This window comes from Taurulus bubalis (assembly GCF_910589615.1).
Source record: "Taurulus bubalis genome assembly, chromosome: 3".
Lineage (NCBI taxonomy): Eukaryota > Metazoa > Chordata > Actinopteri > Perciformes > Cottidae > Taurulus > Taurulus bubalis.
Window position 1 is genome coordinate 25,421,132 of NC_136591.1, and position 12,241 is coordinate 25,433,372.

At 39.1% G+C, this 12,241-nt stretch overlaps 1 protein-coding gene across 1 annotated transcript; it reads right to left on the reverse strand.

The window, feature by feature from the left end:
* Positions 1-4,742: 4,742 nt before the first annotated feature.
* Positions 4,743-11,325, reverse strand: LOC306734385 (adenosine 5'-monophosphoramidase HINT3-like; the record flags this gene model as incomplete). Its single annotated transcript, XM_079215741.1, has 10 exons — positions 4,743-5,541; positions 6,035-6,161; positions 6,316-6,385; positions 7,211-7,328; positions 7,412-7,518; positions 7,953-7,959; positions 9,580-9,706; positions 9,868-9,937; positions 10,271-10,388; positions 11,230-11,325. 10 exons carry the CDS (start codon positions 11,323-11,325, stop codon positions 5,494-5,496), a joined length of 888 nt encoding a protein of 295 aa, XP_079071867.1. The 3' UTR covers positions 4,743-5,493.
* Positions 11,326-12,241: the final 916 nt, after the last annotated feature.

The following is a 12,241-nucleotide window of genomic DNA, read 5'->3' on the forward strand; positions in this document are numbered from 1 at the left end:
AGCGCTGTCGCTCATGCAGGCATGCAACTCAAATTGTTATGCCATCCCGAGCAAACGTCTGAAACTGACAGCGTTGCGCGCATTTGAAAACTGCTGCAGAGGAGACTTGGGAGGGAAAAAACACTTGCTGTATGTGTAATTCAGGGAGGGAGGGGGGGAGAGAGCGCTAGAGAGAAACAAACAGTAAGAGAAAGAGAGAGAGGGAGTCACAGGGTGGTGGAGGAGGGTGCCGATAAGTCCTTCTATTGGAAAATTGTCCTCTGGATGTGCCAGTAGCTGCAACACCAATGACTCCCTGCTAATGAGAATACTTTGGCTACAGCTGTGACTGGCAAGCAGGTCAGGGCACGACCATGTAGAGGCAAGATGGGGGATCATCCTTCGACTGTATGTTGGCTGCCTGTATTTAAATAGAAAAACATACAGTTTCTCTCTTGCCTGATCCATAATGCTAGCTAAGTTGGCATCATCTGGAGATTGGGGCATTTATCATTTAATTCTTGAGACGGAGAGAGGGATGCTTGGCTGGCCTAATCTCCAGTAAGATGATTCAAACAGTCATTTCCTATCACAAATCCCGTCATCCATTAACTCACGAAGAAGTACCCATTATGAAGAAGAAAGATCGAGCAGAAATTGCCTCTATCTAGCAGCTATCAAGCACAAACTTATTTTATATTTCATTCTTATCAGGATTTGCTTATTGAAGAATAAGAGAAAATACGAATCTGGACAAAAGCATGGGAACGTATCAAGTTCCTTATGATTTAATTTGCTGTTTAAAAAATGATGTGTCCCTTTGTTTGAAAGTTGACTAATGTGCATGAGAGGAAGAAAGCCATATTAATATTGTATACTTCTTCAACCAATAAGAAAAGACTTCAAGCTGTTTAAAAAAATAAATACTTCACTATTTTCATCTTTTGACAGAGAGTTTAAAGAATAAAGGTCGAACAGCAATAGTAATACATTAGACTTATGGTATGTTACTGTTTCGTAACAAGTGCTAAACTGTGACGGCCTTGCTGATGTCATTTTAAACCAGCGTTCATCCAAAAATGAGATGTAATGTTTACATTTCCTGTAAATAAAGCTTTGCCCAGTTCGACTGTGTGAGATTAATGCTACTTGACAATCTACTCAGCTCAAAAGTTCCCCTTAACAACAGAGCATTAGTCGACGCAGCCACACAGACCTAGATCTGCCAAGGTCTCATTGGCTGCCAGAGTCACGCGAGACCCGAGTGCAGGGCTGCCTCTCTGCTCCACTGGCTCTTTGACTCTGATAGCCTGTTGGTGCCACAGGGTACAAACGTCTACAGAGGCTCCTGCCGCAGTCAATCCTGAGAACTTGACGGCTGTACAGAATATGGAGTTACTTCAGTGTTACATTGTACTCCTGAAAACCTACAAACCTCTCTGAAGTTGTGTTGACAGTAATCAAAATGTCCCTGCGATGCTGTATTTTCAACCGACACATAAACGTCCAGAAAGATAAACAGCCAAGAATCACTTTCATTTATGACGACACTTTGCTGATCTGAGTGTAAACTTATCCTCCATCTGAGTTCATGATCCCATCCCTGGAGGCCAGGACGGCTGCATTCACTTTTCCCACAATTCACCACTGCATTCTCAGCACAACAGATAACAAAAGAGGTCCCAACAAAGCAGGACTGCTATAGTGTTTCCAATCAGGTATTCTGTTCTTTGCATCTCAGAGCTTCTTGAACCATAACACAAGAGAAAAAAAACACAATGAAAATAGTTCTTGACTTAACATGAATCTGTTTATGTATCTGTAACTACTGTCTTAAATACAGCAATAATTTAGTTTCAACATTATTCAACACAACACAAATGCATTATTATTATAGAGTAGTGGGTGTGAAATTAACCTGTCTAACCTATTCTAATATACAGGAGAAATTGTACTTGTTCAATACTGCACATATCTGTGCTCAAAGCAAACAGACTTCAGATACCACAATCCTATGCCATCCAGTTGTAGAGATCTGTTTCCTAGGTCGTACATGATAGGTCGTGAGTTAACATGATAGACGACCGAGGTAGTGAGAACAGATCGCAACACAGTTATGACATGCATGTTACATTTGCTTCTCCTGATGTCATTGTAACCACCAATAAGAAAAACATATGTCCTGCAACTATGTAATGAGGCTGCAGAGCTTTTGTACAATAGTCCACAGAAAAATCATAGTGGATTAGGCTTTTCCCTTCTAGGAAGTGATCTCACGTACAGATTATCTGAGTGGTGGGTGGGAAAAATATATGGGCAGATATTAATCTTGCTTGAATTTGCAGATTGTGAGCATTGATGGTCCGAGTCAAACCATGCTCTTCATCTTATAATGTTACTTATATATTTTTAGCCAGGGGAACCACATGAGCATCCTTCAATATGAAGGATGGTCATGTAACAAAAATGCAACAGAGCAAGATTAAAGCTATTTGTAAAACTCCTCCTCTGGGCAGCATGGTACCTAAATTATTTCCACACAGGTTTGGTTTTGAACAAACGTGAGGAGACCAATCATTAGTTAAGGCACTGATGTTGAGAATATAAATGCGTGAGTAAATAAAAACATGTTATGACAGGGGAGCAGGGATGGTGTGCACTTACCGGCATCATATTGGCAGCTCTGTTAGGTCAAAACCAGGGGCGCATCGACAAGTTGACTGACGGCTCGCCCACTTATCTTCACTAAGAGTCACCTTTGATAGTTCTGGGCTCTGGTTACTCCAATGTGACAACCGACTGGGCCTCAGTCCTCTCTGTCAACCAAAACATTGGAATTATTTTCAGTGCTATACAACTGAGCGTTATAAAGTCCAATAACACCTGACGTTAATGCTATCGGCCTCAGGCATGCATTTAAATGGCCCAGGCGTGGCTCCATGCAGCTGCTGCTACAAACAAGCGACGGTTAGCCAGGCAGTTAGCTCGCGAAAGCAACGCTGGAGCGACTCATAACGAATGGCGTTCAGTTATTTGATATTACTAAGTCATAACACATTGAGTACACTCACCAATGTCAGAGGCAATTCATCGTGTCACGGAGTAAATCGGAGCTACTCTGCTGTCAAAGGCACGCAGCTAACGAGCGCTCCGCTGTGGTGTTAGCCGCTAGCTGGTCTCAGAGGCGGCTAAAGGACGGTGCGCGAGGCAATGTCTCCGCTTTCGTCGGTCCTTTATCTTGCACTGACTGCACATCGGCACGATCTTATCGATGGAAGGCGTTTCAAGCGGACAACAATGAATAAAACGACTGTCCAAATTGGCTCCGAGGTTTGGGGGTTTTGTTTTAAAGAAAGCAATTGGTCGCAGTTAGCGGGCTAGCAGCGCTAGTTGACGAAAAATACAAATAGCTGGAATTCAGTTGTTGACGGCGCGAGGGGCGGGGCTTACACAGCAGCAGCTACAGAGCGTCACGTGATACGTCAACGTAGAATGTCAAGAATTTAACGTCAACAGTCAGATTGTCATCGGCTGGTGTGATTTCAGTTCTCGATGTGTCCAAAATCAAACGGACGGCTCATTAAATTATGCATGATTTAGCATCCATCCATCCATCCATCCATCCACCTATTCATCTATCTATCTATCTATCTATCTATCTATCTATCTGTTGTTGATATGCTGTTAACGTTATTGCAATTACGTCCTGTGAGGACTTCTAATGGCGGATCGAGGCTTCTCTGTAGAATAATGAATGAGCACATCTGAAAACGTGTGCACATTATAATGTGGAGTGACTGCTGCAGTTTGTAGCCCCACTAATGTGATTGAAAGTTTGCTTATGAATATTTACAGCACCAAAGCACAATATCATCGTACATGATGACTGGTCCATAAATACCCGAGAGCCCTTGTGTTATGATCAAATCCTTCATGTGTGTGTGTGTGTTTTTTTTTTTTACATTTTGTGCTCATAGATTGCATATTCCTATTTTGATGTTTCCTCTGTCAACAACATTTAATGAATGACCTATCAATTCAATATTTTTTCTCAAACTTCAACATGTTGACATGCCCATGGGCGATGATGACATGCCAACAAGTTGTGCTTTCGCTGTAGATTTAGAGTAAGTAAGATAGAAAAGCATTTGGTCTGAGAGATGATGTAATTTGCTCTTAATGTTGTATGACAGCTTCTTCCAGACTCTGACATGTGCTGTTGATGACAGACGTTATAGTTTTGGGCAACTTCTTCATCATTTTAACAAATTCACGACGACATGAGTCTTTGAATATATTTTTTTTCAATCCCAGTACTAACACACACTGACAGCAGAAATAAATTGATGCTTTACAGAACCATTTAGGAACAATACACATGTGTATATAAAGATACTGAACATAAAGTGCAGTATTAAAGCAGAAATGATAGGAATGATCCTTTATTATTATTATTGTTCCTGCTTCATAATTTTCATAAAGTCATAAAAAATAGTGTCAGCTTGTGAAGCCCATTGGTGCATGTTTACTTTCCATAAAATACAAAACAAGGTACACCAGGGACATCCAGTGGCTCACAGAAAGAACTGATATTGTTATGAAAACCAGAAATGCATTGTGAATCACTGTTCATTTGAGATTGTTATATTTATTTTGTCTCATCTCCTTGTTTTGGGGTATATTTTGAGGATGAAACAAAAAAAACCTGCCAACAAACCATTCACAGTTTCAGAATGGAATACTGACCGACACTAACAGCAAATACTGAGACTGAAGGAACCCTTTTAGCCATTGTTTTCTGAATTGAGGCCCATTAGGACCTCCATTGTTCTCATGGTAATCTAATATTTGTGTTCCCATAATGAATTCTGTGTTTTCCCTCCAAACAGTGTTGTTGAGACATTTGTGTAGGTACTGGCAGAGACACATTTACCCTTTTTCCCTCTTGATTATTACAGTAAACATTATTATTATAATGGGAGATGAACCCATTATTTGGAGTTTCACAAGATATTTTATTAAAATCATATATAGAATTATATTAACATTTAAGGACAGGTTTTACCCCAGAGTAATATATACACATTAATATATATAAAAGGCAAAAGCAGTGGTTTCAATTCACCCACTTCATATACACAAACAAACATGCAAAAATAATTGAGAAAAACAATTATGCATCCCGATAAATACTTAATTAATATTGTTTAAAGTAAATCTTTAACATTTGAATTTCAATACATATCCTAAAAGCTGTAATTATCTTTTCATTGCACAACATTATATTTGATGGGACGATGATCCATTATTGGAAAAGTTTGACAGTTTCCACCTAAAAAACAATAACAGAGCCACTTATTGCCACTTTCCCCTTCAAATGAGTCATCAGGCAGCGTGGCTGAATAAACTATGACACAATAATGTTGAATCAGGTAGTGAACGGATTTAAAATTGCCCTCGGTGAGGCGGGATGACCCGTCAACATAAAAGAAAACTCTTCAGACTCGTATGTCATCAGTTGACCTTGCCGCGAGTCTTCAACTGAGAAAGCACTTTGTCAACCTGCAGAGCAAAAGAACATGTGCAGTTTTCTTAATATTGTAGTTCAGTGTAATAGTGATTGAAAAGTGCTCACAAATTACATCTATACATAAATTCACAACATTTGTACAGTATACAGGGAGGCTGGAGGATGACCAAAATATTTTTTCATGGGTCAATTATAACATCATTAATGGATAGTAACAACTTTGATTAAAAAATGGAATTACAATAATAATAATAATAATAATTAATGAATTTCTGTGGCTGCATGTATAATTTGAAAAGAGTATTAAAGCTTTAAGCTTCAAGTTTTTTGAATTGTGTGCATAGTTAAATTGTATTCTTTTGTTTCCAAAAATGTCGCCACAGATGCCAAATTTGTCATACTGGTTTTACTATGTAAGAAATGAAAAAGAAATTAAAACAAAATAAATTAAAAAGCTTAAATAAATTCATCATTTAAAAAGACAACAAAGACGTTTTGGTATGTTTTACTGAGAATATCACTCACTGTGATGAACCAGTGAGACTGGGGCCCGTATCGTAGCTGCGACTTGAAGCTCATCTCGCTGGCTGGAGCCAGAACGTGGAGGTGGAGGTGGGGAACAGATGAGAACGGAGGCACGTGAAACCCCATCCTGCAGAGTCAACGTGGGTTTGAACAGGACATGAAAAACAACATGAAATCATTTAAATCGTAATCATTCCTGTGACGCAAAGAAACACAGAACATTATTTAAAAAGTTGATCACAAGTCACAGCTGATAACGTCACCTCGGGAGATAGGTTTACCTGACGTCATCTAGGTTACTGACTTTAGTCTTCTTCAGTACACTCCATCCCATTTCTACCATCCGCTCCACTGTCAACAAACAAACCATATGAATATGGTCACAATAGAGTACATAGTATATATTTACTGTGTAAAATGATCGCCCAGCTCATTCATGTAAGTCTATACGGGACAGTATCTCTTCAGAACTGTGTGTGATTGTGTGCTCTATGTTCTTATTGTTTATATTCTTATTTATTTGTTTTTATTGTATAGCTTTTATGATGATTTAAAAAATGTTTTGTAAAGTTGAGTACGTTTAAAGTACTATTGTTGTATTATTGTTGAGTACTATTAAAAGTGCTATGTAAATTAAAATAAAAAAAATATTATTTTTATTATCTCACGTACACCTTTTTGTTTTCCAATAAGCATTAAATGAAGCGGAGCAAAATAATAGAATAAAAAGTGGATCGTCCCATGCACGGTATCATTGTGTTTAAAAAGTGTATATTTTTAAAGAGGAGAAGAGTGAATACACGTTCAGGTTATTCCTGTTCCTGAAGTCAGAGAGGATGGGATGTATTATAGCCTCTTCAATGAAAGGCTTTATGTTTCCATCATCACACCAACAAAATAAGGACACATTCAAGCTTTATTTACAGGTATGTACCAGCAAATAAAGCTCAAATGGGTGCTTGCATTTATTCATTGTAAATGGAACAGTGACTCTAAATTATACTAAAATCTGAATTGAGAAGTGACGTCTCCAGCTTCTTGCTTTGACTGAAACAATGTGACTTCTCGGTGTTACCAATCAATTGAAGGCTGCTGACTCATCTGAGTCTATTGAACTACTGACTGACTGGCTTGCCGACAGACTGTCAAACAGACCAATGTGCACATGTAGGCCACCTAGAGGTATGTCGGCCGTCTGGAGACATTTGCAGCTGTCGATATGCGTCCTGGGAACGACGAGGTAATGATGAGTGGCGCCAGGCGTTATGTCTCGAAAACAGAGCAGCTCCTCATCCTGTACAGAGAGAGAGGAAGAGGAAGAGAGTTTATACGGCCCTTGAACTTCTTCTTCTACGCGAATGGAGAGTCGGTACTTACGCTCAGCAGGATTTCCGTGTCGGTCTGGTTGTCTGCTATTTGGCAGAAGGGACAGTCTTCGCTCTCAGAAGAGTCCCGAGTCGCCATTCGTGGGTTCAAAGATGCGTCTCAATCTCAAAGCGCGCTGCTGTGTGGGCGTGTCTGAATACATACCGGTGAAATGTGGGGGTGTCCTAGGTCAGGACGATCAGCCGATGACAGAGCGAATCGAGCTCAGACGAAAACCTCAATTAGTTAATAATTAAAGGATTTTAAAGGATTTTTTTTTGGGGGGGGGGGGGGGCTTGATTAAATAAAATTGATACCACGCTCATAGTCAGGAAATACAGAAAAAAGGGTAGAAATACAGGGAAAAGGTAGAAATACAGGTAAAAGGTCCATTATATCCATTTGCGTTTATTTTCTATTACAACTGCTCATAGAAAAAAGAAAATAGCCCATTTCCCCCAAAAAATATATAACTTTTCCTTTAAATTCACCTTTAGTGATACAACTAATAACACAATGAAAGTAGACTATTTTATGTTCGCTCCAGTCTCACCATTTTTCTGTTTTAGAAGAACGATATAAATGGACACGATTAGCCTGAAATACATAATTGTTATCAACTATTGATGCCTGTCACGTAAGCTAGAGGGCCCTGTGTCTTATCTTTATTATTTAAATTGTTAAAGTGTGTATATTCTTAAAGAAATGTGTTTAATCAAATGACCACTAACTCAGTGATTCACAACAAACATGGAGACAGGCGATATTCAAGTGTAGGTTTGTTTCTGGGGGGTTAGCGCCACATGACATGTTTGGTTCATTTCAGAATGAGTGGAAAATGTCAGTGGAGTACTTTCCAGGATGTCTGTTGTAGCAATAAACATAAACTCTCTTCAACCCCAAAAGGACACACACTGTATGCACACGAGTACACAAAAGTCTGCAAACAAATTATTTAATTTTAAGAAATATCACAACAAACCCATATGCACAGAACTATGCTGCTCAATGGAGTCAATACATCATTTTCATATATCACTGACCATACAAGTGCAATTAATTTCACAACTTAAACAACATGCATTCATACACACAAAGTTAGTAACAGTGCACACACCAGTTTAAAAGTGCATACTGTTTGCTGCACATACAAACATCCAGTGCGTATCGTCAGTTGTCTCCAGAACCATCTCAATGCTAGCTGTTTTCAGATAATATTCTTTCCAGATGACAATATATAACGTTGTCATCGCTGTAGAGCAGTGGCGGGCCGTGCATTTTCTACCTAGGCCTTCAGTGCCGTATAGTCCACATCAGGGGCTGAGAAAAAGTGGCCCGGAAGTTACTGTCCCTGACCCACTCAATACATGGCGCGTTCATACAGACTATCATATGTCACGCTGGGCCACTGACCAATCATACGTGCACGCCAGTTCGCGGGCGCTGCACGTCAAAGAATACACCCAGCTTGTTAAACTAAAGATCTGATTTGTTGAAGTCTATGACAGTCAACGACAATGTCCACTCTCTGTGTACTTTTATCTGCAAAGGCTTGCTTAAACTGCTTTGTCTCCTTAGAGACACAGGAGGAGAACATCTGATTGGATGAAAGCTCTCTTTAAAACTAGCTGCACTGAAAGCAGCGCTGGAGGCTGGAAGCAGAGCAACAGAGGAAGACAGGAGCTGTGCAATGAGAAAATAAGCTAAATTATAAAATAGCTATAGCTTTGTGATTCTATTTAGGCCAGCAGAGAAGGCTTAGCTGGCCCTGACGGCCCACCACTGTTGTAGTGGGCCATCAGGGCCCATTAACCATTAATGATAAACAAGCATTTTTGACTGGCGGAGCTTTATCCTTTAGATACATCTGCAGATGTTTTTCCTGTAAATAGATAAAAAAAACAATTTGGATGAAGCAACAAAAGGGCATGAATTGGTCCAGAACAAAGGAGAAAGTCACTATATGTGTGTCAGGAACTATTTGCATCTGGTATTTGGATATTTGTTTGATCACAGTAGTTTAGGAAAGCAACACAAAAAAGCAATAAGTAACTAATACATTAAGTATAAGAAAGTGCACATTTCTAAGTCACCGTATTAAACAGTAATTGCAGAGCTATTGCATGCATAACACCGCAATGACTGTAAGAAAAGTGGCATTTCTAGTCCTCGACACTCACAGTAACAAACCTGTAGGAACTTGGAATGAATTTATACTTCTTGCTCATGTAGATCTGGCTGGCGGGGGCGAGCACATGGAGGTGGAGGTGATCCACTGAAATGTAGGGAGGTTGGTGGAACCCCAGGCTGTGGAGGAAAACACATCAACGTAATGAGCACACACTGACTGGCAATGCACTTTTCTGGTGGAGGTCTTCTCAAACTATTCCTTTTAACTTTGTGTTCATTAAAGGTCAAACACACACACAGACACACACACACACACACACACACACACACACACACACCTTATGTCGTTCATATCAGCCATCCCTTGATCGTGTAGTACAGCTTTCCCCATTTCAACCATCCTTTCAACTGTTGGATACAAGACTCAGTTATTTCTTTGCAAAGATCTGACTCGATAAAACTTAAAGAGGTATAGCTTATGTATTACCATAATAAACTGAAGCAGTTGAAGAAGAAAAATTAATCAGGGTGCTATTGTACATGTAGATGTGTATTCTCAAAGTAGCAGTTGTATTGTTGCAGAAGTAGTTTCAGCAGCAGTGCTATAAAGTAGTATCATACCGATAGTAATAACAAAAGTAATAGTAGGAGTATTATCAGCATTAATACAAATAGCAGCTCAGTAGGATCTGTGGCATTTGCAGTACTTATACTAGTTTTTAGTGATCCACTGTAACTGACCGAGGTCAATGTGTCCCCTGTGCAGTGAGAAGCAGCTGTGTATGTGCTGTTTGGGTACAACCAGGTAATGGTGAGGAGCAGCAGGGAAAATGTCTCTAAAACACATCAGCTCCTTGTTCTGTTGGAGGGGATGGACATATAGAGACAAAACACACGTGTTAATGATAATAATAATTAAATATTATTATAGTGCTTCTAAATACTCAAAGACACTTTACACAGGAGCAGAGACAAACAGAACAAAACAAAAAATAGAAAGACAAAGGAGCAAACTAAACAAACAAACACAACATTTTGAGTATGTGGTGTGTGTGCACACAGGAGGAACTAGCTATAACGCCCATTGTGTGTGTGTGTGTGTGTGTGTGTGTGTGTGTGTGTGTGTGTGTGTGTGTGTGTGTGTGTGTGTGTGAAAGCACTTTCACTTTCCCTGTGGAAAAAAAATTGCCACTTGGAGGGAGAGTGTAGCCCAACTGGTCTCTTTCTAATAACAATACACCATGATAGTAATGCTCTTGGCTTGTGTATAGCAGTCTGCCCTAATGTAACCCTCTATGATGCAGTATCTGTTCTACAATCAAGTATTTTATGAGTATTCAGATCATGCCTAATCGTATATTTCTAGCAAGTCATAGTTGTATATTTTTTGTCACAAAACGTATCCCCTTCCCTCTCCTTTAAGTACAGTCTCTGCCCTACAATCAATTATTGTATTTTCTGTGTACTTCAAGCTGAAAGCTCCAGTAAAATTAAGTCAATAATATGTAATATACGTTTTTGTCAAACAGGAATGAGACTGCTGCTATGTTCTAGGTTAATATTTTATTGTTTTTTGGCATACAGTAAGACCGCAGATATGTCATTTTAAGTTCCCACCTTCCGCATAGTTGCGCTCATACCATCTATGGTGGGCTTTAAAGGTAGCTGGGCGACTTCTTTTTTTATTTAAATGCTCTTACCTCTTTGATAACTTCTGTTTCTTTGTCTTGGTCGTTGGCTATCAAACAGAACATACAAGTTTGAACAGTTTCAGTACCTGAAGAGAGTTCTGCCATATTTATAGATTTATATGTGGATCGGTCATGTCCTCCACCAGTGAGTGTCATTTATACACCGTAAACGTGCCGAAGATCGTCTATTTTTGCGAAGATCGATACTGAATTTAGTTTCCCTAAATCCTTACTCGAAACACTGTAGGGACCATACTATTTTATATAAAAGCACAATATTTTACTGGCTTTTCAAACAGAAATAAACCATATCGAAAAGGATATTATATAGGACAACATGTAATCCATTCAGTTGCTTTTTAATAAATGGCAAACTTATTGTTTGTGATGTTAACTGTGACAGTAAATCGTCTATAGCCTTGCACATTGACCTCTAAGGTGATAACAGCTTGTCTTGCAAATACTTAAAGATTCAAAATAAAGCAAGGTCAGTCCTTTTTTCTGCATATGTATGTTGAGAGTAATGGAAAATATGGAGTCAAATTCCTTGCGTTTACATGGCTAATAAAGCTGATTCTGATTCGCATACTCAGCTTTATTGGCCCTTCATCCTCTTTGAAGTTCTTGCCAGATAATTTAAGTTATGTAGTGAGATTGAGAAAACAATATTTAAATTGTTGTTTTTTTTATGACTTGAGCCCACACCATTGTCTACCAAATGTAGTACATACATGCTACACTGCCAACAGGTTTGTATATGTACTATAAAAGATACAGAAATGTACCATTAGCATCTGGATGACATAATCAGTCAAAAATACAATTAGATATAATATACAGAGGTGGAGTGAAACCTCCTTGTTAATCTTCACTGCGTCGTGTCATTATTTATTTTCTGTTACGTCCGGATGTCTTACTGTAACTTGATCACAGTACATTACAGTCCTCCATCACTCGTCCGACAGTAATAACAACAGGAAGGCAGCATTGCGTCACTGGTAATATTCCATAAAAATAAATT